Source organism: Vombatus ursinus, unplaced genomic scaffold (genome assembly GCF_900497805.2).
Source record: "Vombatus ursinus unplaced genomic scaffold, bare-nosed wombat genome assembly UNPS02005459.1, whole genome shotgun sequence".
NCBI classification, from domain to species: domain Eukaryota; kingdom Metazoa; phylum Chordata; class Mammalia; order Diprotodontia; family Vombatidae; genus Vombatus; species Vombatus ursinus.
In genome coordinates, this window is record NW_020945237.1 from 16,070,100 (window position 1) to 16,097,485 (window position 27,386).

Sequence of the window (27,386 nt, forward strand, 5' to 3'; positions counted from 1 at the left end):
AAAATTTAGTATTATTGTCTCAATTTTACAGACAAGTTAAGACACTTGTTCATGGTCATACAACAAATAAGGCAAGATAGAAATCTGGCCCCTGACACCTCCCAGCCCTGTGATCATGGATTCCATAATTAAGCTTTTTTAACCACAGTTTCCTAATTTATAAAATGTTTCTAATAACGCCTTCATAGGTTATGATTTTATGCAGCTTTTTTTTGGATCAAATGAAATAATGTATGTGTGACACTTTGCAAACCTTGACACAGTATATACAGGCTGGTAGTGTAATAGTTATTTATATGCATATCATGTCACTTAATGCGCTGCTGCAAGTCATTTGGGGGCACGGGATGTGCTTTTCATCCCTTAGTGTAGGCACTCAGATATTTGTTGAATTGGATTTAAAAGATGAACTTTTTTTTAACTTCAGAAGAATTTTCTCTGAGTGATGTAGGTCATTAAAAACAAGGCGCCGACATGACATCATTGCAGTCTTTTGTCAGGTAAAAATAAAAGGTCTCTATATGGTTCAGTAATTCTTTTGGCAAAACTGATGTAAGAATACAGATATTCTCCAAGTCCCCTATGGTGAAACTTTTCCAAGAATTACCCCCGTGGGATTAGTACTTCTCTAAAAGGCTGAATATTTTTAGCGTGGATTTTAGACTCTAAGCCTTAAAAATACCAATCAGCACCAGCCAACCTATCAACCAGCATTTATTTAACTGGGGCAGCTGGGTAGCACAGCAGATAGAGCAGTTGTGTGATGGAGAAGCTGGAGACAAAAAAGTCTGGAGCAGGGGTTCTTAACCTGGGGACCAGGAACTTGTTTTTTGAAATGTTTTTTATAACTGCATGTCCATGTATTGGTTTCTTTTGTAATCCTATGTATTTAAAAATGATATTCTAAGAAGGGGTCCATAAGTTTGATCATAATAATGTATGCCTGCCAAAGGGGCACACAACCCCGAACAAGGTAAGAACCCCTGGACTGGAGAGAGACCAGTTGATAGGCTGTTGTAGTAGTCCTTTTATTTATATAATAAGAATTTAGTTAAGGGCTTCTGTGTGCTAAGCACTGTGCCGGGCACTGAGGATTTGAAGACAAAAATGGAACCATCCCGACCCCTCAAGGACTATACATTTTATTAGAAGAAAACAGGATGAACATAAATAAATCTATATATATATATATATATATATATATATATATATATACACAAAGTCGTTTCTAGGGAGATGTAGGGGAGGCTGGGTCTTGTTTACAGATAGGACTTGAGTTGAACCTTAAAAGAAGCTTGGATTCTCTGAGGGTGAAACTGAGGAGGGAGTGACTATGCAAAAGTGCAGAGGCAGGAACCACGATGTTTCATGGGAAGAAGAGCAAGAGTTCTGTTTTAGCAAAGATATGTCTAGTGAAGGGGGCAGCGAGGTGACACAGTGGCTAGAGCTCCGGGCCTGGAGTCAAGAAGACATGAGTTCAAATTTGGCTCAAATACCTACTGCCTGAGTGACCCTGGGAAAGTTACTTAACCCTGTTGACCTCGGTTTCCTCACCTGTAAAATGACCCAGAGAAGGGATCTTTGCCAGTATCTTTGCCAAGAAAACCCCAAAAGAGGTCACAAAGAGTTGGACACAACTGAAAATGACTTTAAAAAAAAAATCACGCGATGCTCTCCTACTCTGTTAGAGACTGAACATTAGCTACTTCTGGGACATGGTACTGATGTCTAAGTCTAAAAAAGTGAGCTAGAACTGGATGTGTGGTTCTTTAAATACCAAACAGAGATATTTGTATTTTAGAGGCATTTGAGAGCCATTGAAGATTCATTAGCGAGGGAGTGAGTGGCCCAGCCTGTAGTCATAAAACTTTGGCAGCTCTTAGGAGAATAGATTGGAGAAAGAAGGGGACCTGTGTGGTAGATGTTTTGGAGATAGAATTGACAAAACTTGACAACTGATTATATGTGGGGGTGGGGTGGGAAGGGGAAAGAATACGAGGTATGTCAGAGAGAGGGAAGGTTTGAAATTGACTCTTAAAGTTCAAACCCAGGGGACTAGATGGGTAGTGGTACCCTCCAAAGAAAAAGGAAAGTTAGGAAGAATAGGGGACTTGCAGGGAAAGATCATGAGACCTCTTTTGGACATGTTTTGCTTGTGATACCTGTGGATTATTCAGTTGGAGGTATGCACCACAATGGTGCAGGAGGATGGGTGTTATGGAGCTTGGTTTCGTAAGTAGAGTCTGTATAAGTAGAGAGAATGAGATCTATGAGAGAAGTATTGTAGAATTCAGATCAATAAGACTTAGCTACAGTTTGGATATTGTAGAGGGACTGGGGGAGAGGTAGGGAGGAAAAGTTCAGGACGAAACAGGCTTCCACACCTGAGAGACAGTATGAGTGGTGTTGTTGTCAAGCAAACCAGGTATAATTGAGGAGGCCTGGGTTTGGAAGGAATCATCATGAATTCCATTTTGGACATGTCAACTTTGAGGTGCCACGTCTTTATTTAGTTGCTGTGTGTAAACCTAAATTTCCTTTTTCTGGGCACTCTGATTATGGATTCAATAATCATTTTATTAGTGCATCACGGGAATGTTGTCACTCTCCTGTCTGGCTGTGTTAGAGCCGATGATTGAGACAGGCAGGATCCTTTTGAAACAACAGGCTAGATTAAGTCACTCGGGGTCCAGTGGGTTGTGATAAGAAACATTCCAAAGAATTCCCTTAGTCATGAAATTACATATCTTAATGGAGACATTATCACCTGAGCCAAAGCTGCTGCTTTCAAAGACTCCACAGGAGGCTTCACTAAGAGCATCCCATCCAGCTGGAACTTAGGTCAAAATTTGCTTCCTTCAAAACCAAATTCAGGTGAAGAAATTAACCTTTTCCTGGGTTGCTCTTCCACTGAACAGAAGCCAGCGTTAGTCTATGCCCACAAATGCCAGGAAAGAGATAGGAACCAAAAAAGAAAAAGTATGAACTGACTGATGAGACCAAAGTGAGCCCTGCTTTTGACAGTGGTACTTCTGGTTGGTTTTAAAAAACAAGAAGAGGGTGAGCATTAAAAATTTTGATGGAAAAGCAGAGAGATCTCACTTGATAGAATAGACACACCTGAGTACAATGTGTTCTATATAAGGTGAATGTCTGTTAAGTCTATCCTCTTTTGTTAGGATGGGAAGTTGAAATAGATGACCTGAAAATATTGTTCCCAACTCCAAGATGCTGTTTTCCTCTCTTTGGCGCTTAACTGTGATAAAATTACATTTAAAAACATAATCAGAGGGTTTGAATTGTGTGACCCTAGGCAAGTCACTTTTCTCAGACTCACTTTCCTCATCTATAAAATGTTGATCACCATAGTACCTATCTCACAAGACTGTTGTGAGACCCAAATGAGATGATGGATGCAAAGTGCTTTGCTAATCTTTTCAAGCACTTTATACATATTAGCTAGTGTGTTTAAAAATAAAAGAAAAAGCAACAATGCAGAAGTGGAGACTGAGGCCATGACTGGAGACACTGGGAGTAATTGACAAGAGGTCTGTCTAGACTTTAGGGGAAGAAAAGCTATCTAGTAATGAGGATTACTTACTGAAGGTCTTCAAGAGAAAGCTGGGTGATGACCATTTGTGGTAGAGAGCACTCTTGTTCAGGTTGTGGGTGGGATGGCCTCTGAGCTTCCTTCTGTCTCTGAGGGATTGTGGTTTGTGATGTGATTCTATGCTTCTGTTGTTGTTTCAGCCACGCCCAACTCTTCCATGACCCTGTTTGGGTTTGTTTTGGCAGAGATGCGGTTTGCCGTTTCCTTCTCCAGCCCATTTCACAGATGAGGAAACTGAGGCAAAGAGGGAGAAGTGACTTACCCAGGGTCACACAGCTAATAAGTGTCTGAGGCGGGATTTGAACTCACGAAGATGAGTCTTCATGATTCAGGCCCAGCGCTGTATGCACTATGGCGCCACTTAGCTGCCCTGGAGAGAATAATCTCTAAATCTTCAGTAACTTGGCTGCTTTTTCCATCTGTTTCACATTGTCTTCTAACAGCTCTTTTTTCTCATCCCTATTACTTTGGGCAATTTCAAATCATCTTCTTTACCCAGGCAGGTGTGTATGGTTTATTACTATATCCTTGAACAGGAGGAAAAAGTGAAGAATGGAAATATGCCAATCCTCACCAGTCAGGGAGGCCCATCCCAATATCTTGCTGGGTCATGTAATTGCCCCACAAGCAGCTAACGTTCAGTCTCCAACAGAGTAGGTGAGCTTACTCCAGTCATGTAAATATTCAGAGGGGGGATTTGAATGCAGGTCTTCCTGACTCCAAATTCAGCACTCTATCTCCCAGCCTTGAGGTCCCTGCATTGACTACTCTGCTGCCACCTTAATGATTTATTTATTTAACTGATTGATTACTGCCATCTTTATTTGAGGCTGTTAGCTTATAAAATCAGTTGTCGGTCTTTAAGGGAGTAAACAGCGGATTACTGTTAGATAAGAGTCACTTATCTAACTTGGGATTGGGACTTTCCATTGGAGATCACAGACTTACGTTTCTCAAGCCAGTAGGAATAGTAGAGGCCCTTTAGTCCATTAAACTTTTTCCACTCGTGATGCCTTCAGTGCTTCTTAAACTGTGACTCATGACCCCAATCTCCTCGTTTTACAGATGAGAAAACTGAGGCTCAGAGAGTTTAGCTAACTTGCCCAAGGTCACATAGGTAGTGAGCATTAGAGGCAGACTCTTAACCCAGTCCTTTGACTCCAAAGACCTTTCTACTGCGTCTTGGTGAAGTTGCAGTCAGAGATGCCAAGGCTTTTGAATCCCATTCAAGACCCTAATCAGCTATGCGACCCTGGGCAAAAACTTGAGCCTCCCTATGCCTCAGTGTCCTTGTTTATAAAAAGCACTTCACAAAAGTTTGATGTAGAACAAATGAGATGCTATGTGAGAAAAATGTTTTTAAACTTCACAGAGCTACATAAATGCTAGCTGTTATTATTATCTGAGGAGCAGGAGGGACCTGAGAACAAGTAGAAGGGGGCAATGCAAATCAACTAAATTATGTAAACTTTAAGACTTTTTTTTTTTTGGTGGGGCAGTTGGGGGTTAAGTGACTTGCCCAGGGTCACACAGCTAGTGAGTGTCATGTGTCTTGAGGCCAGATTTGAACTCAGGTCCTCCTGACTCCAGGACCGGTGCTTTAAGGGCTTCTTTTTTTTTTTTCTTTTTTGAGTAAATTCCTTAAGTTCAAAGTTCTTGTAAGTGAATTTTCATTAAGCAGCGGATGCGTGTAGTTCATTAAAGTGGGCATTTTCTGCAGTCTTTGGAGTGAGGGGTTGCTTCGGAATATCATACATTAAGATGAAGACATTTCTTTAAATGTGGAAGAGCGAGCAGTAAGGTGAGCCCAAGTTGTAATGCTGAAAGCATGAAGGGAGTGTTTAGGAAGGATTCCCAAACGCAAGGAAAACAAAATCATTTGGAGAAATTGAAGTCCCCATCAGCTTAAAGCCCAGCTTGCCCCGTGGACTTTGAAGGTTATGTAAGAATAGCTGTAGGGGATTGTGGGAGGCAAAGATCTTGCTGGAATAGGCAAGTGGTCTCTGAATATTTGAGCCAGTCTTTCCGCAGGAGAGCCAACAGAATCTAAATTTACCTTCCGAAATACGGGCAACCCAAACTCAGTGGGCATGGTCAAAGGATCAAGGGTAACTCTACTAGAGTAGCTCTCTTCCTGAACTCTTGTGACTATCTCCATTTCAAATCCCAGCGGGGAGTGGGCAAACCACATAGTCATAGAGATATTCTCTGAGCCCTTCCTAAGGTGGGACAGCAGCTTTATGACTAAGGAGTCAACCTAGGCTGGGCCTCAGAGGAGCTCCTTTCATCTCCTTCTATCTTTATCACAACTAGTTTATATTTAACCTGGTGCCAAGAAGGAGTAATAATTATCCAGATATCTGCTTAAAGATATAGGCATTGCATCTGTGAGAACACTGAATGGTTTAAGGTGGCTGATGAGCTAGACTTCCTTTAACTACTATCAATGCCCCCCCCCAAAAAAAATTATTTAACCTACAAAATCCTCTACACCCTGCCAATCAATCAGTGCATCAAATAGAATTTATTAAGTGCCTAGTACTAGGATACCAGTAGGAATAATTAGACAATCCTATATTCAAAAGGAACTTACTATTAAGTGCCTAGTCCTGGGATATAAGTATGAATAATGAGACAATCCTGTATTCAAAAGGAACTTACTATTAAGTGCCTAGTACTAGAATACAAGTATGAATAATGAGACAATCCTGTATTCAAAAGGAACTTACATTCTAATGGGGAAAACAAGTACGTACAGGATGTCCCCAAGGTCTCGAAGCAGTTTTAAGCGATTTAAAATGGCACCAAGACTTTTGGGACACCCTGTATATAAATAGCTACAGGATAAGTATAAAGCAAATAATTAGAAATATATACAAAATAGTAGCAGATGGGGAGATTCAGGAAAGGCTTCATGCAGAAGACAACTTGAGCTGTGTTGTAAAGGAAAAGGGACTTTCTGAGGCAGAGGCAAGGAGAGAATACATTTCATGCGTGTGGGAGAGTTGAGGCAAAGGCCCTGCGGTGGGAAATAGAGTGTTCTATAGGAGGTGGTTTTCATCTCTTCACCCTTTAGGACTCCAACTTCTTTTCTCTTGACCCTTTAGAGCTCGTAGCCTAATATTTGGTGTCATGAACATATTCCCAGAACTCCACCGAAGTGATCTGATCAGGGCTACACCTTTCATGTCCAGTTTTATTTCATCATAATTTACATTTCTGTGATGCTTTAAGGTTCTCTTCACTAACCTTTCCCCTGAACTCCCATTCCATCTACCTCCAACAACCCTGTGAAGGTGGTAGTGTGTTATTCTCATTCTATAGATGAGGAAACAAACCGGAGTGGTTAAGTGATTCACTCATGGTTATGTAGTCATTGAGTCTTTGGAGCCAATATTTGAACCCAGGTCTTTTGACTCTATATCTAATTTGGTTTTTGCTACATCGTGCTCATCCTCACAGATAGCTAAAGGAATTGGTCCTACCAGGGACCCTACCCTTTGCCTGACCCCACAATCCCCTTTTTCATTCTTACTTTTGTAGGAGCCACTGTGAATTGGAGAAAATGCCAATAGTGCTATGATGGTAGGAACACATGACCCCTCTCCAGGGTTTCAGGGGATGTGTACAAAGTATGACTATCTATAATATGATTGACAGAGCCATAACTCAGAATTACTGTGCCCAGGGCAAGTTCCATACAATGTTCCTGGGGCAAGTGGCACAGATGCAACTATAGTTGATTGGGTAAGCTCTTCTCTCAGCTCTCCCCTCCCCGGATGGAAATATTAGCTTGCCTAGAGGCTGAATCTTGTGAGAAATGAGAGAAAGGATTCAAATGATTCCAAAGTTTTAAAAGCAAGAGTGATGAGGTGATAGGAGAAATTAGAAACAAGGCAGTCTAACGGAGGAACGGTATTTGAGGAAAGTACTGATTTGGCATTTGCAAATTTCAGTCTGGCTCTCAGGAGGGAGGTTAGGCCTTACGATGCTAAACTTTGAGAGTCATCTATGTCGAGGTATTAGTGGAAGGAGAAGAAAGCCGTTAAGTGACTTAGGTGATGCTATTATTACTCAGTAAATTTTTGGAGTTCCTCTTTTGGAGTTGTCCTCAAGGCCAGCCTCTAGCTACCCAAGGAATTCCGCCTCATTACCCTCACCCCTTTCAGTCGGTCTTGTTCCCCATGACTTTTGGCTGTTTCCTAAATCATAAGTCCATTTTCAATGGCTACAGATTTTCTCCCAAGGAGGGTATTCAAAGGAACATGCTGCCAGCTCTGGAGGGGGTTCCAAAAATATTCTGAGTAATGGTGGCCTTTGCTGGATCAAATGCTGTGCCTTCCCAGGCAGTTAGCTTGAAGAGGACAGCCCTTAATGCGTTGTATAACAGTCTCATGTATTTGTAAAAGTTCAGGCCCTTTGCTTTCATTGCATACTTCTGCACTTATTCCAGAATGCGCAGTGTTTTTCTTCTGTTGTTGTTTAAATTATAAAAAATTATTAACCTAATATACATATTTACGGGGTCTTTTTCCTACTGTCAAACAAACCAAAAAGAAAAATTCCCCACTTAAACACGTCTCCGTTTCTCATGAAGATGCTAACAACAGACTTGTACTTTCAGTCATTAGGGTCCTTCTCTTATTTCTTTCTCCAGTTTTCCATGCTGTGGTTTACCATCGCCACTTCCTTGTCTGACCCTTTTATGAACTTAATGCTCCAGCCCTTCTGCTGGTCGGGAGAGATTTCAGGGCCTTCCAATGCCCTAATTCTCCACTGCCTAAAAAACGGAGCTCCCCTTCCTCCCAAGGGTAATAAAGGTCACACCCCAAGGGCCTGGAGAATCTCCCATCTGCCTTGAAGATCCTCCCTGTACGCCACTCAGGAGCTAGTACAGTATCAGTATTTTAGTGAGACTGGATAAATCCTCCTTACCAGGAGGTACAGCTACTCTAAAAGCGGGAAGACTTCTGACTTTAAAGATAGAGAGTCTGAATAAAATTCCCAGCTCTGTCACTTAATTACCTGCGTGTGTGTGACTTTGGTTAAGTACCTTAATCTTTCAAGGTCTCATTTTCCTCATCTCTACCATGAAGAGGTTGGATTAGTGCCGTCAATTTGGGGTCAGAAAGTCAGGGTTAAAATCCTGCCTCTACCTCTTACCACCTTTGTGTCTTTGGACAAGTCTTTCTGGCTCTTGAGGCCCTGGTTTCCTCATCTATAGAATGAAGGTGTTGGATTTACTGGCCTCTACAGGCCCCTCCAGTCTCTGACAAGATGGCTTCCAAAGTCCCTTTGAAATTCAGTCTTACAATACTCTTGCTCTCTAGAGGGTAGATCATGGGCACAGCTCATGGAGCGCCATTGCTGTTAATAAATCTGTTCAAATATTGTTTTGTTCCATTTCTGTATTCTCTCCTCTTGGCCTCCCAGCTACCCCATGCTCTGACTTGTTTCCCAGTTCATTGTTGCAGTGAGAAACCTCTGGGTGGGCACACTTCTTGCTTTGATGTGGATGAGAACGAGGATGATGCTGGCACTTCTGTAATGCTTTAAGGTACCGTAGAAGGCCAAGAACTCTACATATGTCATCTCATTAAGTCTACAGCCATTGGCCAAACAACCACAAAACTCTTACCATTATCAGCTACCACTTTTCCGGCCTCCCTCCAGCCCTGCTAAAAGACAGCCCTATTTTCAGCTTTGCCTTCGTTCTAAATTTTAATTGGGCATCAGCTGCCCAGAAACAGTAAGATAATCTGAGGTTAAATAATAATGAGAGCTAGATATGGCGGTACACACCTGTACTCACTACAACAAGGGGTTGGTGGATTGCTTGAGCTCCGGAGTTCTGAGTAACAGGGAGCAAAGTCAACTGGGTGTCCTCACTAAGTCTGGTACCAGGATAACGAATCCTGGGAGATGGAGAGGGAAGGGACATGAGTGGCAAACTGATCCTGGATCAGAACTGATCCAGGTCAAAACTTCCATGCTGATTAGCAATGGGATCAGGCCCCTGAATGAGTACCTGATATACTTCCAGCCTAGGCAAGATAAGAAGAACCTAGTTTCCAAAAAAAAGAAAACAACAACAACAAAAACAAAAAACAAAAAACCAAAACCCTCACCTTTAACTAGTGTTTTAAGCTTTGCTAAGCACTTTCTTCACAACAGCCCTATGAGCCATTTCACAGATGAGGAAACAGAGGCTATCAGGAAGTAAAGAGATTTACCCAGGATCATACAGCTAGTAAGGGTCTGAGACAGAATTTGAACCCAAATCCCTTGACTTGGGCTCGCCAGCTCTATCCGTGGTGAAGAGGAAATTCAAAGTAGCCAACAGTAACTATTCATACAGAGCCAAGGAAATCTATTAAATTAACAAGCTCTCTGCTTTTGAGACCTTTCCAGCCAGTCTAAGTTGGGCTCCCTCTTCAAGCTGATTGTAATGAAATTCTATTTAAAGCCCTTCATCTTCCAAATTCACTGTACCACATGGTGAAGTTGGCCAGACCTTGCGTGTTGGCTGAGACAGGCTTATTTGTATTTTGTGAACTCTTTAAGACCCGCTTTGTTTGTTGAAACTGCCTGACGATGCCTTTTCTATCTGCGGATCCCCATTTTGCTCAATCTGAGAGAGAGAGGAGCGTTTGTAATGGAGTGATGCCTGCCTGTTGAAAAGACACAGAGATCCCCTGGCACCCTGTGACGAGCCATGGCAGAGTCAGGTCTCTAATGCAGGTGCAGACCTGCGTTAGTGTGTGTATTATCTGTGTTCCCTACAGACTCTAACTAGGGGGAATATCAGCTCACGTCCTAGGCCCAGGCTTGGCATTGAAGGCCTTCATTGCCTATATAGTTAAGTGCCTTCAGGATATACCTATATCTATATCTATATACACATACATACATATATTATATACACACGCACACATTTTCTAGTATCAAGCTAGCACCTGGTCTGGAGAATCATTTTTGCATTATGGGTCAGTTCCCTAGAGGTTCCAAGCCACTTTGGGGGCAAGGACATGGCAGGAGTGGGGATTCTGGTTCATTCTAGTCTCTAGAGATTGACTGCAAGCTACTAGAGTGACCTTGGCATTAGTCAATCAACAAAACTTGATTGCGGGTCAGAGTCACATTTAGAGTAAGGAGATAGCAAATGGAAACCAGGCATCAGAATGTAAAGGCCTCTGATACCTTCAGCAGGTAGGAACAACTGAGCTTAACACCTAGAACCAGAATAATTAGTTCAAATAGGAAGCTACAGAGAAGCTGCTTCCTTCCAGGTGGCTACATAGCAGATAAACTCTTGCCCAGCCCCCACACAGACTCTAATGCAGTGACCTCATAATGTCCCTGGATCTCTGCAAACCCTGCTCCCTTCCCCTCCATCCCCAACTCAGCTGAGGACTGATTGGATTTTATTTGCTATTTTCAGTGTTCTCAATTGTCTGCCACGGGTAGACCACTGGGCTGATGGGTGTGAGGCATAAAGAATTATAAGACATAGTTCTTGCTTCCAAACAATTTACAGTGTATTTGAAAAGTCAAAACATGTGCTTTCCTAGCAGTCCATGCCGTTGTTAGCTAAAGAGGACAATGCCTGTGCTCAAATGTTGTATAGTAATAGAACTAGTGAGAGGGTTAGAGGACTGATCCTAAAACCTCCCCCCCCCCCAAGGCATTTGCACCTTAATCTAGGCTCCCTTAACCTTAAAGGAAGTGGCCACACCAGAGGATCCCAGCAATGAGGGAGTTTGATCAGCAGGCCCTTTAAATTGAGAAGGGAGGGCAAGGTAGGATGAGGTGAGCAGGCAGACTGGAGTGGTTGGCAGCTGTCAAAACAAAAGCTAACAAAGCTCTCTCTGGCTGTTAGTTTACAGGTGTCGTAGGCCCTTGTGTTAACCCTTCAGTCCCAGTACCTGATGCTGCTCTGGAGGTTCCCAAGAAGCTAGTTTTAAAAGAAGAAAGAAAGAAAGAAAATTATTCTAAGTCTAGTAGTAATCAACAAAAATTAACAGTGTAAAAATGTACATACATAGATTGTCAATTTCAAGTTGGAAGAGATCTTGGAGGCCATTTTGAAGATGAGGAGACCGAGACTTAGAGAGGTGAAGGAGCTTGCCCAAAGTTAGACACAGATAGTAAGAGGAAGAGTTGAGATTAGAACCCGGGTCCTCTGACTATAGTACCCAAGACTCTGGCCACACTGCCTCCCATAAAACTGCAAGCTTTAACTTATTTACTTTTTTTCTTAAACGTGTATGTTGACTTTAACTGAATAATCTTGAAAATTTCTTTTTGTTTTCGTTTCCCCTTCTGATCTTTACTTTTGTGTGATTTCCTCAGGTTTCTTACTGTTACTATTTTTGTTCCAGTCAAAGTATTTATTGTTCTGATCTTGCCTCATCAGTTCTTAGAAGTTTTTCTATATTTATATTCTTTATATATATTCTTTGTATTGTCATGCGAGTGGTAATCTTCCATGACACACTCTGCATGTTCAACCATTCCCCAGTCAATGGGCATATGAGTGGTTCTCAGTTGTTTTTATTTTTTCCTAGTCACAATAAAGTTGCTATGCCTCTTTTTGCGCAGATAGATCTTTTTTTTTTTCTTTCAGTAAAATCCTCAGGTTCCTAATAGTGAGATCACGGGATCAAATGGTATGAACAACTTTATAGCTCTTATTGATTTGTACCTTCTTAATTTCAATTTTAATTTTTCAGCAGGCAGAGGTTGGTTCTGGATCAATGATTTCATTGGTGTAGGAAACTTCCAGTGAAGATGGGGACCTGTCTCTGTAGTTTTCTGTAGTTGGTTTCTTGGGGCACTGAAAGTTAAAATGCCCAGTGTCAAAACAGGCAATGTGTATGAGAGGCTGAATCCTAGGTTAGTGCTCTCTCCACTATAGTACACTCTAGTGATAGAGTACCAGACCTTGCCAAAAAGATAGTACCACTTCACAATTCTTTCCATCAGTAGTGTCCATTTCCCTAAGATCTGTCCACCATTGCATTTGGTTACTTTTGATAGTCTTTGCCAGTTTGATGGATATAAGGTGGTGTCCTCAAGATGTTTTAACCTGGAAGCTTTTTTGTACTTTTGAGATAGGAGCAAAGTGGTTCTTTGCTTTTGCCTTGCTTTCTGGACTTCAGAGATTATCTAGACCAAATCCTTTATTTTACAATGAGGAAAGTAGGGTTCTGAGAAGTTGTTTTTAATATGGGTTTTGCTCACAACAACCCTGTGAGGTTGATAGTCAAGCCAATAGCATTTATGGAGCGCCTACTGTGTGCTTCGGGGTGCTAGCTGAGTGCTAAATACCCGGAGTACAAAGAAAGGCAAAAACAGTCCTTGCCTTCCAGGAGCTGACAGTCTATTGGGGGAGATACCATGCAAACAACTATGTATAACCAAAATATATACAAGATAAGATAGAGATAATCTCAAAGGAAAGGTGTTAGCAAGAATTAAGGAAAATTGGGAAAAACTTCTTGTAGAAGATGAGATTTTAGCTGAGCCTTGAAAGAAGTCAGGGAAGCCGAGGGGCTTTTGGCCATTTTGATGAAAAGGAACATTTCCAGGGTTTAAACCCACCTCCCCCCATGTCCCCCATCCTCTCCCACTTCCCTGTCTTTCTTTTTATTAATTGTATCCCCAGTACTTAGCACGGTGCCTGGCACATGGTAGGTGCTTAATACATGTTTAATGTACTGGAATATGTTTCTTGGACCCTCAAAGTTTATTTCTTTCCTCTACTTTTGTTTCCTTTTTTCCTTTGTGGATTCCAGTGGTATTCCACTAGTTACCCTTCTCAGTGCCTGCCGCTTTGGAACGCACCCTGTCTCTCTCCTCTTGATTACACCCTCTTCTTTTGCCTTTGAGAAGATGGTGAACTCCTGCGGTAGCCTAAAGCAATCCATCATTCAAGAAAGAGCTTAAGGTGGCCCAGAAAGGTTATGACAGCTCCTGCTTCTAATTATCAGACCCAATCAAAGAGTCTCCAGTGGCCTTTCCCAACTTCTGTGTTTGGACCAAAATGGAAAGTATCGGATGTTCTTTTTCTAGATGATTTTGTGCTTTATATTCTCTTCCTTGGTAAACCACACAGTGAATTGTGGTTATGATTTATTTTCCTCTTGTTCTTATTAACCAAATCCTTTATCCCTTTCTTCTTTTGAAGGCATAGTCAATAATTAGGGCCTGAGAGGGTCCCTATTCCTCTCCAGTTATAGGTAATCATTTTGAAAGCAGGGGCCACATTTTGCTTCCACTTAAAAAAAAATACTTGTTAATTTATCATTTAATTTTATTTTTTCTAATGTATCTTTCCATTCATCAGATATTCAGGCAACAATATTTGTGATGTGCCTACTATGTACTGTGCTAGGCCCTTGGGAGATATACAGAAATTGTTGTTAAAGGTCCTTAAGCTTGAGAGGCTGACATTTTAGTATATTTTGTTTACTTTTTTTCCTCCTGGGGTTGAAAAGGTCTCTTTTTCTATCAGTTAATGTAGATTACTAACAAGCTTATGTGAATGCTAATGAAGAATAAAAACTTTTATCTCAATTTTTCTCTTTATTCCTCCTTTCCCTTAGTAGTTTTTGGGTCAGAGAAATATCACATAACTTTTTTTTCCAATGCTAATGTACCAGAATTGGGTGGCCCTTAAGAGCAATGGGAAAAAGCATGATGAGCATAAGTAAGTCGTTCGGTAGCCCATCACCAAGAGAGACTTGAACACCGTCTCGTTACAATAATGGCATTAGAGATCATTCGAGAAATGCCTAATTGCCAGAGAGGGTGGTCTGGTCAGGTAGTATACAAGATACACAGGCTGGATGCCTACACAAAGATCAAGAGGAAGGCCTCCAACAGCATTCTACAGGTATTTTGGCAGGGTTTGGGGGAGAGCTCAAGCAAGTCACTGCTTTCACTCTGCCATCTTGGCTCCATCCCCTCCAACAGCATTCTAAAGGATTTGGAAGTATAGGAACAATAATTGCAGAGGATCAAATGGTATGGATGAATTTCGTTCTTTACCAGTGGAAAGAGTTTCCATTCCAATCTTTGCACAGTTGCATTAAAGTGTAGCATATCAGAATGAGTTAGGGCAGATACTGGGAATTGTACCATTTTGGATGTGGTTCAACCTCAATTTGCCAAATGATCTGAGAAGCTAAGACATCCAAATTTAATTAACAGAGCCCTTTTTCTATAGACTATTGAGCAACATTAGAGCAGTATGGTACCAACGCACGAAAACATCTATAGAGATGAATATAAAAGAATGTGCTTATTTTGTCTCTTTTCAGATGCAGAGGGAAATTGCTTATGCAAGAGGAGAAGGCCCGGGTGCCTCTCGCCCAGGATCCACAGCTCATCCACCCCATGCAATTCCAAATTCACCACCCTCTACTCCCATACCACACTCTATGCCTCCTTCCCCGTCTAGAATCCCATACGGGGGTGCTCGCACAATGGTTGTTCCTGGCAATGCCACCATTCCCAGAGACAGGCTCTCCAGCATGCCAGTTTCAAGATCCATCTCCCCAAGCCCAAGCGCCATTTTGGAAAGAAGAGATGTAAAACCAGATGAAGACCTAAGCAGCAAGAGCATTGCCCTGTTCAGAAATGAAGGTTTATATGCTGACCCATTCCTTTTTCATGAGGGACGAATGAGCATAGCTTCCTCACATGGTGGACATCCCCTTGATGTCCCAGATCATGTCATTGCCTATCACCGCACAGCAATTCGATCTGCGAGTGCTTACTGTAACCCATCTTTGCAAGCTGAAATGCATTTGGAGCAGTCACTGTACAGACAGAAACCAAGGAAGTATCCAGACAGCCATTTGCCTACCTTGGGCTCAAAAACACCGCCAGCCTCTCCCCATCGAGTTAGTGACATCAGAATGATTGATATGCTCCCCCATCATAATGCCCACATACCACCTCATGCCATGCAGCCGGATCGGGCCTCGCCCAGCCGCCAGTCATTTAAAAAGGAGCTGGGAACCACAGTATATATAGAAAAGCCACGGAACCCCGCTGTATTAACAGGCATGGTGGACATAGGCCCGCCACTGACAGAGAAGCAAATTTTTGGCTATGGCACCATGACATCACCCAAAGACAAGGAAACAAGGTAAGCATGGGGAAAATACAAGGTGATGGGCATAAGGAGCCACGGGAGATGTGTACCTACCTGCTAAGTTTGCAAGCACGCTCCTGGGACAAGGATGTGAGCCTTGAGAGCAGTGTGCTGACAAAGAGGAGAGTATACACAAAATGTTGAGCTATGCAGAGATCTCTCTTAGTTGAATGTTGTCCATTTGTTATTAGTGTAAATTTCAGTTGTTTGGAAAATTTCATGATTAAGGGATGACCTTGTGATAACTATGGTAGATCAGGAGATGATAACACAATACCAAAATAAGGAGAAGACTGTATTGTGTCTTTGGCAGAAAGACTTTTTGAGATGGTGATTTCTGTTTTTCCCATTATAGAATTCTCTTTTTTTCTCATATGGTTTGAGGAAATGGAAAAAATGTGTCACTGTCTATCTTCTTGGGTGTAAAACACAAATTTGCATGAAAACAGAATGTTTCTGTTTTAAGTACTCATTAGGGAATGATGCTGAAATCAGCAAAATGATTCCACTGAATGAAAGCAATTTGGTTTTGATTTGTGTTTAATATTTTTTGCAACTTAGGTACTGTGCCAGAATCTCCAAACCACATATTTAAAACCTTTAAAAAAAAACAAACCCAGCTGTAATAAAGTTCTTTTAAAGGCAACATGGTGGAGTGGAAGGAGAACTGGACGAAGACTCAAGAGGACCTGGGTTCAAGTCCTGCTCTGACATGTACTGGCTGTTTTACCCTTAGGGATGTCACTAAGAAACTCTCTATATTGATCAGCATTGATATGGGATTTCCTCAGGAACTTCTTACACCAATGAAATTATTATTTGTCCAGTCAGAAATTTTAAAAAATCAGTTAATTGATTTTGATAGGCTATAGATAGAATCATAAATTTAAAAACAGAAGGGAAGGCCACTAGTCCATTCCCCTTATTTTGCAGATGAGAATACCGAGGCCTAGAAGGCATGGTGACTTGTCTAGATAGATAAATGGTAAGTGGGAAAGCCAGGTTTTAAACCCAGGGTCCTTGACCCCAAACCTCAGACTTCTTAGATGAATCTTTATAGTTGCTTGATCATTTGTAAAACCCACATAAGGAAACTGAACCAATAAGTGATGAAGGATTTTGCTCATTCTCACTCAAAGATTCAAAAGCAATATATATAAAAGCAAAAATATTCAGTCAAGCAGGGCCAGGTAACATAGCCAGTTCCCCACTATCCCTGTACTTTTTCACAGCCTTGTAAAAAGGAGGCTTAGATTGTGAATGACAAATGACGTACATAATCAATTTTTTTTTTTTTTTGGCTAGGCAATGGGGTTAAATGCCTTGCCCAGGGTCACACAGCTAGTAAGTGTTATGTGTCTGAGGCCAGATTTGAACTCAGGTCCTCCTGACTTCAGGGCCCGTGCTCTATTCACTGCGCTACCTAGCTGCCCCCATTGTCATCTTTTACATTGGTAATAAACAGTACCTCTCACTGATGGATGACTGGTGAAAGGAAGACCCATCTAGGCTTTGCAAAAGAAATATCATAATGTTGGGAGATTCCAGAATGTGGAGAAAAAATGAGAAAGAATGCCAGGAATCTCAAAGGACTCTTGTTACACATAGATGAAGTCGTTGTGGTGTGTGGCTCATTTGTCTAGAAATGAGAGGAGGAATTTCCAAAATGATATTTGAGCTTTTCATTTCAAAGCAATTAGAGTCTAGGATAAGGTCCTAAGGCAGGAGTTCTCTACCTTTTTTGTGTCATGGATCCCTTCCGTGAAAGCTGTGTTCCCCTTCTTAGAACCAGATTTTTAAATCCAGAAAATAAAATGTATAGGATTATGAAGGAAACCAATTAGAGTGATATATAGTCATCAAAATACCTTTTATTTATTTTTTTATTTTTATTTTTATTTTTTTTTGGTTAGGCAATGGGGTTAGCTGCCCCTCAAAATACCTTTTAAAACAAGTTCACAAACCCCAGGTTAAGAACCCCTATCTTAGGGTTTAGGGCTTTTATACACACATGCACACACAATAGTGTATAAGTTACAGTACCCTAAATATATAGGAAAGGACTGAACAGAGGGAGTCAAATTGAGATACTTATAAATATTATACTGGCTTCAGATACTTGACACTTACTAGCTATGTGACCCTGGGCAAGTCACTTAACCCCGATTGCTTCACCAAAAAACAGATATATGTATATATACATACACACACACACACACACACACACACACACACACACACATATATTTTAGTGTGTGTGTGTGTGTGAATATATATATATTCACACACACACACTAAAATTTTTGCTAGGGCAAATGGAAAGACATGAGCTGGGGAAGCTTGAGAGTGAGGTGATAAAGTGAAAAGAACACTGGATTTGAATCCCAGCTCCGGCACTTCCCATGTGACTCTAGACAGGGCCTTAAACTTCTTTTTCTTGGTTTTTTCATCTGCAAGATGAAGATAATGATATACTCAGCACTACCTCCCTCTCATAGTTGCAAGGAGAGCATGTTGTAAATCCTCAGTAAGACCCTGTCAGATGGACTGTTTTTACTTCTCAAAATTTCTCATTTCTGGACCACCAAGCGTATGGCATTAGCCTTAATTTCTAGCATGAGTGGCTGGGAGTCCTACGGAAGATCATTAGGATGGAATCCAGTGATTAGGGGATAGAGTAAAACACAGAACTTGGGCATCAGGGGGAAGTATGGGAATTCTGTTGAGAAGAGTGAAGGGTTTCCACAGCTCAACGTGTTAAATAACTTTCAGGCAATTTTTAATAACATCGTCAACACTCCCTAAAGGCCTTCTGTTTCCATATTTGAAAGACTTTCTCAACCTCAAACGTTTCCATTTTCCACAAACCTCAGAAGTTTTGTCATGTAAAAAATTTTTTGGCAGTTCTATCATGTAAAAACAAAAAATTAAGATACTCCCCTCAAGTATTTTCTGCTTAAAAAAACAAGCAAACAAACAAACAAACAAACATTCAGAACCAGAAACATGTGAAGACACTACAGAATTTTTATTTGTCTCAAATGTATTGTTGTTGTGATTCTGAGATAATGGTATTGTAGGACTGGAGGTAAAAGAGACCACAAAGGCCCTCCCTTATTTTACATGAAGAAACAAAGGCCCAGGGAGGTTGGGACTTAGCATAAAGAACACAGACAATAACTGGCCACAATAGTCGAAGAGCCCAGTTCCTCTGCCTGACTCCAGGGCCAATGTTTCACTTTACCAAGATGGCTCTTTGTGCAATGGGAAGAGTATTGAATTTGGAGTCAGAGGAACTGAGTTCAAATACTGCCTCTATTGCTTAACATTACTGACATTGGTCAAGTCACCTCAGATCTTTGGGTATTTCTTCATCTATAAAATGAAGGAATTGGACTAGGTGTCCTATAAGACCCTCTTCAGCTGCACCTCTGTGGCCCTAGGATCTCGTACTTTCTACTAATTATTTTCTTCTTGTTGTTGTTGTTGTTGGGCAATGGGGTTAAGTGACTTGCCCGGGGTCACGCAGCTGGTAAGGGTTATGTATGTGAGGCCAGATTTGAACTCAGGTCCTCCTGAATCCAGGACTGGTGCTCTATCCACTGCACCACCTAGCTGCCCCTATTAATTATTTTTGATGATGCCATTGTGAAGTGGAGAGAGAGGAGACCTCAGTAGGGTTTCTATCCTGCTTTTGACACATCCTGGTTGCAACCCTGGACACATCCTTGACCTTCTTAGGGCATGAAATTACAGAGCAGATGCCTGTTGGCACTAGAAACTCCCTACGTTGATGAAATCATAAGTTTGGTTTTTGGTTTAATTTTAAATAATATGTTCTGCAGTTTTCATAGCCAGTGATTTGAAATAGGAGAGAAAGATGCCCCTTTAGGGAAGACAGAGAATCATTCTCCCTACCGCAACCCAGTAGGTATCTTTAGTTCTTAAGTGAGAGATTTCAGAGTCAATGGAACTGAAGGGACTGAAATTTCTCAGCTAAGTAGATGAAATAGATGTAGCAATGAGAGTGTGGTTCCCTGAAGTGGTACAATATCATCAATCACATATCAATATTGTGATTTTATTGTGATATGCTAATTTTCTGTCAACATTGTCACCTGTCTCCCTGCAAATCACCTGGAAAGGCAAGAAAATGATGTGGAAAATGGGCAAATAGGGATCGTAGATCCAAGCAACTATGGTTCCATTTCTGTGTCTGACTCTAGTGACTGAATTGCCTTGTTGAGACTGGTCATCTGGGCTGAAAGGTACCCTTACCCCAGCAGGAAGTCTGTAAAATGTAAATTGTGAATGCAACTGCACTCCACCCAGAATTCTGGAATGAATTCTGTACCTTGGAGACTAGAATTCTGAAGAGATTATTGTGGGCCTGAGATGTAAAGAACTGTTCTTAAAAGATATTTATAATTATAAATGCTGTGGAATTTGCATAATTGCATTGCTAAATATATACATGTTGTAAAATAGCACTATCTAGTATATTAGCAGAATTATGTAAGGGAAGAAATTGCTAGGGAAAGTTAGGAGGGTGCACATGCTTGGGAGTTTTTTTCGTTATTAAAAACACCAGTCCTTAACCCATTTCAGAGGGGGGAAATGAATACCAAAAGCAATTACAAAAGTATAAAATTTAGTGCATTGTCTAGCCTACAGTATGGTGTTCTTTTAGAAATATTTTAAGCTGCATAGGTCATTTTAAAGCGCCTCCCACCACTAAGTGTTTAATTTTTGTTGTGCAGGGTCTCATAAACTGCCAAACCAATTTCTCTTCAGATTTTGTAACATAAATAAGTGAATAAAGCTGAGAGTGCTTTCTTTCTGAGGCTCTCAAGTGAAATTTTACAGCTAAGTTGTAAAACCACTGAAACCCTGGAAGGCAAGTGAAAATCCCCAAAATATTCTTCCTTATTTGGACTCTACTAGACCCCTGGATATGTTTGTTCAGAAGCACTTGTACCCAGCAGCCCAGGTGACCTCTAAATGTCTTTGGAAATCAAAGAAAATTAATTATCTCCCATCTGCCCTCAGGAAGCTTCCTTGGGTAATTGGTGTTTTTGTTGGTCTGGGTTCTTTTTTTTTTTTTTTTTTTTTTTTTTTGAGGAAAAACAATCTTTCCAAGCACTGTTAAGTTTAAGAGAAAATATGAGAGAGGCTGATGTAATTTAATCTCGATTCCTTTGGTTAAGTCTGTGTCTCGGTCTGATGAATTCAGCGTTAACTATTTTGGGGATGCAAGAGGAAAACAGTCTGTGGAAGAAAATCAAATACCAATAGGACTAGGGAGAAAAAAAATGGCAGCCAGTTTTCTCCCAGATGTCCACTATGTTAGAAGTCTGCTCCCAAATAATAGCTGAAGTGTTTGACTGCCATGGAAATATGTGGTTCCGGAACTGATTACAACTGTTTTAACTTCAAGGACAGTAATTCTCATGTCTGAGCCTCCAGAAAGGAAATTGTTTGTGACTGACCACATGGCCTTGGGCAGATGACTTAAGTTGGTTTAGGCTGTCCAGATGGAGACCTTGCCCACAACTCTTCTAGGCTTCTTAGAGCCATAGGGAGCAGATGATCATCTCGAGTCTATTTCCTTCTTCTTTACCATCTTCCTCATTGCAAACATGCAATGTTTGAACACAAAGGGAATAGCAGATATTTTCCTATCTGTGTCTACTTTTGCCAAACTTTTTTTTGTCCCCTTCTTTATTCACAGGATCCTATAGTTAGAGTTGGAAGGTGTCTTAGAAGTTTTTATTCATAGGATCCTATATTTAGAGTTGGAAGGTGTCTTAGAAGTTAAGTCCTCATTTTATGGATGAGGAAACTCAATCACCTGGTGATTAAGTGACTTGCCTAGGGCCACATAGCTAATAAAATACCTGAGGTAGATTTGAATTTAGCTCTTCCTTTCTCCAAGTCCCCAGCTATGATCCATTACACTCCATTGCTATAAGGTGGCTCCCTGGAAGGGTGGAAGGGAGCAATACACTAAGAAATGTGGGCGGTAGAATAACAACAGATATTAATAAAAAATTATTTTAAAAAAAAGAATCATGCTGATGTGTAAAAGCATAATTCAGAAAATCTTAAAAGACTTGCTGCCCCCGCTGTAAGAGAGCAAAGAGGTTGAGTGTCCTGAGGCAAATTGAATTTTTGCTTCTTAGCCCATGTCTTGAGTAGTCAGCGTTAGAAATGCCCCCAAAGATTTCAGGCTATGACTCTGAAATATAAAAATTGGACTGGGTCTCTCCATACAAAGTGAAATGAAGAGTAGAGGAAATGATGTGAATATTTCTGTCAGTGTTGTCTCTGACCTGGGTAATTCTGACCAATTCTCTTCCATATTGGTGAAGGGTTTCACTCATAATACATGTGGAAATGTTGCATTTTAAGAGCTGCTTGGTATTTTGAGGCTCCCTATATTCCAACACATCTTTGCATTCTTTGAATCTTTCCTTGTCTTGATGTTTTCTCAATAAATTCTGCTTGTCTACTGACAAATATTTGTTGAGCATCTTCTGTTTAGAGACGATGTAAGCATATAAAGATGCTTGAGACAATGGCCCTGCCCTCCAGGGACTTCCAGGATGTTGACTCCTAGTCTGAAGACCAAAATTTAATTCTTCCTCTTTTACTATTGACCTGTGTGACCTTGGGTAAAACCATTTAACTTCCTTGAGTCTGTTTCTTCAGTCAGTCAACTAGCGTTTATTAAACACCAACTGTTCACCAAGCCCTGTGCTAAATGCTGGGGATAATAAAGGCAAAAGACCCAATTGAGAGAAAGGCTTAATCCAGTTGGCTTTAAATAACAACACAAGCTATGCTTGTGGACCTTGTAGGAACTGCAGATTCATTCTTGAGGCAGGTTTGATACCTTGGCTAGAGCATTGTCACTGCAGTTAGAATACTATCCCTCCTTTGACACTGAAAACCTCTGTGTCCTTGGGCAAGCCATTTCACTTCCTCTTCCTTATTTGGGAAATAAGGACACTGGACTACATGTCCCCTGAGGTTCCTTCTGTTCTTGGTCCCACCACTTAGCACCATGGTACAAAGATGCTTAATAAATGCTTATTGACTTGATCTTTTAGATATGAATGGTCCCCCTCTGAAGACTCTCCCTCAAAGTCTGCTCTTGCCACTTTTATAGAAAAGGTTAGGAGGCCCCCAGACAGTAGGGAGAAAGGTGGATGGACTTCATGAAGTAGTAGGGAAGAATTCCTTTTCTAGTGATTGGGAAGAAATATATTCCTCCCTCCCTAGCAGAAAGACTCCAGGAAACAGCAGAGAGGAATTCCTTTTCTGGAGTTTGGGAAGAAATATGTTCCTCCCTAGCTTCCTGAGTTTCAACTGAGAACATTGTAGCCTTTTAAAAAAGTGTGTGTGTGTTGGTAATTTTTAATAAATAATGTTGGTGTTCAGTCAAGTCCAACTCTTTGTGACCCCATTTGGGGTTTTCTTGGCAAAGATACTAGAGTGGTTTGCCATTTCCTTCTCCAGCTCATTTTACAGAAACTGATGCAGACGGGATTAAGTGACTTGCCCAGGGTCTATCACTGTCTGAGGCTGGATCTGAACTCAAGAAGATGAGTCTTCCTGACCCCAGGCCCAGCACTCTATTTGCCCCATACTGTCATTTGCATTATACTTAAGCTATATATTACAGTTAGCTTCTGGGAGCTAACCAGATCAAAATAACCATTTCTAACTTGTTTTTTCCGTCATATTGGAATATGCTGAGAAGAAGCATAGTATAGGAGATAGAAGAATATAGGTTCAAATATTGCTTTTAACACCTAGGACGTATGTTACCTGGTTCAAGTCACTTCACCTCTCAGAATAAGTTATAAATGAATTGCGCTTCTGAATCAGTGGGAGGGGTCTCCTTTGCACAGATAAAGTGCTGTTCCTTTCATCCTTCTCCACCCCTTCCCCCCTTCCCCTTCCCCGCCCAATTAGAATTATATGATTATGTATTGGCTAAGTTTTGGCAAGATTGGCATTATACCTAGTTTTTTTTCCTTCTTTGTAATACTGTGTTTTTTCCATAATTTTATACAGTCACAGAATTTCTTTTTTCCACTGATTTATTGGTATATTTTGTTTTTCCACAACAGTTTTCAACAAACATCAGATAAATCCTCTTATTCTATTTCCCATGAAATAGTTCATCAGATGTTCACAGAAAGGAGGGGAATGTGCCTTTTAACTTAGCCAGCATGATAGTAATATTGACTATTTGACAAAAATTTTGCTCCCTTTCCATGCTGACATTTCATTGTGTGTATTATTTTTGGTTCCTGCTTCCTTTCTATCACTTCATGTAAGATTTCCCATATTTCCTTGAATTGTCTTTCTATTCATCATTCTTTATGGCCAGATAGCTTATTTAGAAGTCAGCAGCTCATGTGGACACCCATCTAGGATAAGGAGATGGAGGATGAGAGAGAGAGGGGGAAATTTTTCTGGTTATCTGTGATTCTGTTTCTGAGATCCTGGGTCAGACTGTGCTGTGATTAGCCACATTAGATCACTGCTTATTCGTTACTTTGTACAAGAGATTCCTCTTTAGGTATGTGTTGAATAGGTGCCTTCCAACTCTTAGATGCTACTATTCAGTAACATTTCATTTATAAAATTATTTTTGTGGGAAAATGTGTTCCGGAGTTCCTAACCACCAACATACAAATAAATAATCATGCCTTGTTTATAAATTGGGGCCTGCCTAATTATTATAAATTGCTCTGAGTGGAAACAACAATAATCCCCCTAAGTTCTTGGGACGGAGAGATTTTTGTGGGCTCAACGTGGTTTGTGAAGACTTCATAGAGGGAGGAGGAAAAACTCAAACTGGTCCTTAAAGGATGGGGTGAATGAAATGAAATTTTCTCATCTATGAAGACAGAAACTCCTAAAATTCTTGAAGAGGGCCCAGAGTTATATAGCTCCTCTTTGATTATGACTCTTCTTGCCTGAAGAAGACAGGGACCATAAATCCTACCTCTGGGGATCCTTAGGGCCCTTCTCTAGTTATCTGCTCTATATCTCTTACGGTTTTTCCAAGGTGTCTGTCAAGGAGACATCTTGATATGGTGCTTTCAGAGCCTATGAGCTAACTTTAGATAGAGAAAATGAAATCCTGTCTCACAGGCAAGCCTCAATAAATCAGTTGTTTCCTCTGCTTCTCTGGCTCCTCCCCCCAGGGTGCCATGATTTGCTGTGGGGTGCTAAGTGAAAGTCAGATGCTGGCTGGCTGAGCCACTGAGGAAGACACATGGGGTTTCATCAAGCCTGTGGGCAGCCGTCACAAAATAGGGCACAATATAAAGTGTCATTTCCAACAATCCAGCTTCCCTCAAGAAAGTATTCCATCATCTGCCACAAATTATTTCAAATGAAAAGACTTTCATGTTCTACTTCTAAATATGCTTTGTACACAACTCCTAAGGTACTGTCAATCAAATCTTTATGATTGAAACCAGGAACTAAAACAAAGGCAGAGCTAAATTTAAATATAGGGAGACTCAGATAAGTCCTGTTTCTTTGTCAAGCAACCCATTTTCCCCATAGGATTGAAGGGAAAATTGTCCCAAACTGGCTGGTAGCCTCCTAAAGAGATCATACATTCCATTTTAAGGGAGGTGTTCTTAGACTGAATCCTGGGACAGAGCTGATTTAATTACTCTTTTACAGTAACCAACATTATTAACCCATGTCCCTTAGGAGGGGGTGATAGTGGAAGAGAAAAAAAAATCAACCACTTCTAGTTTCTGGTGTTTCTGATGGGCCTTTTTAGTTAAATTGAGATGTGCTGTGCTTGCCAGATTTTGTTTGAATTTTAGAGCTTCATTTTGCATGAATGAGGTCTTCCTTTTTAAAAAATCTGCCTAACCTGAGCTTTAAATTTGATGACTTTCAAAGACAGTGAGCCACAGAAATTCTGTGTTACCTGCCAGATCTGCAGTGGCTCCACCCACATGACCAATGCCACTTCCTCCTTCCCATCCAAACTTAAAAGCATAGAATATTAGAGTTGGAAGGACTATAACAAATATCTGCTCAGAATCCCTCATTTTAAAAAGGAGGAAACCAAGCAATTTACCCCAAATCATACAATTGGAAGAGGTATGACAAGAACCTAGATCCCAATCTTGTGGTCCTTCCGCTGTGCCCACATCATTTGTAAAATACAGGGGAAATGCAGCATGGCCTAGTGAATAGAGAGCTGACAAGGAAGGAAAGAAGGAAGGAACAGAGGAAAGAAGAAGAAAAAGAGAAGGAAAGAACAGAGAGGAAGGAAGGAAGGAAAGAAAGGAAAGAACAGAGGGAGGGAGGAAGGAAAGAACAGAAGAAAGAAAGAAGGAGGGAAGGCAGGAGGGAGGAAGAGGAAAAGGAAGGACTTATTAAATACCTGTTTATGTAGCAGGCACTGTGCTAAGCACTTTATAAGTATTATCTCATTTGATCCTCACAACAACCCTGGCAGGTAGGTGCCATTATTATTCCCATTTTACAGTTGAGGAAAAGGAAGCCAGCTGACATCAAATGACTTGCCCAGCGATCACGCAGCTATTAAATGTAAGAGGTGGGGTTTGAACTTAGGTCTTTCTGACTCCAGGCTGAGCATTCTATGTACTGTGCCACCTAGCTGTACAGGAAGACCTGAGTTACAGAATTGCCTCTGAACACCTACTAGTTGTGTGACCTTAGGAATGTCACTGAATCCCTCGGTGCACCCAGGAAAGTCTCTAACACTGTAAATTACAAAATAGTTGCCATTGTGCTTTGGAGGAATGAGTGTCCTCATGGGGAATTCCTTACAGTGATGAAAATACAAGTCTCTGTCTCTCTCTGTCTGTCTGTCTTTCTATCTCTCTCTCACTCTCATATATATATGTTATGTGTGTGTGTATGTGTGTGTGTGTGTATACATTACACATACATACATACATACATATATATATGTATATGTGTGTGAGTGTATACACACACACATACCTATGCATGTACACACATTCTTGAGGGTAGAGGGGTGTAGGGAGACAGTGGTAAAGAGGGAGTGTAGGAGGAGAGGAAAGAGAAAAGGGAGAAGGTAGAAGAATGTATGTGTGGAGAGAGATTAAAAGAGAGAAAATGGTGGATAGAGCTCCAGCCTTGGAGTCAGGAGGACTTGAGTTCAAATCTGGCCTCAGACACTTGCCACATACTAGCTGTGTGACCCTGGGCAAGTCACTTAACCCAGATTGCCTCACTCAAAAAAAAAATCGTGATCTAACCATATTAAAATGAAATGCCATAAAAAAAGAGAGAGAAATTGAATGAGAGATGAACCTCTTCTCTTTCTATAAACACAAACATCAAGAAAAACCCAACATATAGGCGTAGAAGAGAGAGGTTAAGTATTAAAAAAATGTCTTTTAGGTTCCCTGCTGCTTTCTCATTAGGCCCAGCATCTTTGCTACATGGGGTGTCCTGGTTTTGTGCAGCTCCAAAGCACCACCAAGTCTTATTTCTGTAGGCTGCTGCCTTAGGACTGACCCCTTATATTTCTACAGCTTCTGAAATCATTTCTCATTTGCCGGTAAATTCTAA

The 27,386-nt window shown here is 40.9% G+C and overlaps 1 protein-coding gene across 1 annotated transcript in view; it reads left to right on the top strand.

Moving 5' to 3' along the window:
- Positions 1-27,386, top strand: part of KIAA1217 (KIAA1217 ortholog) — a 536,845-nt gene that overhangs the window by 463,883 nt on the left and 45,576 nt on the right. Inside the window, exon 6 of the mRNA XM_027847866.1 lies at positions 14,935-15,767. Coding sequence (XP_027703667.1) covers positions 14,935-15,767 — 833 coding nt within the window. The remainder of the gene's footprint in view (positions 1-14,934; positions 15,768-27,386) is intronic.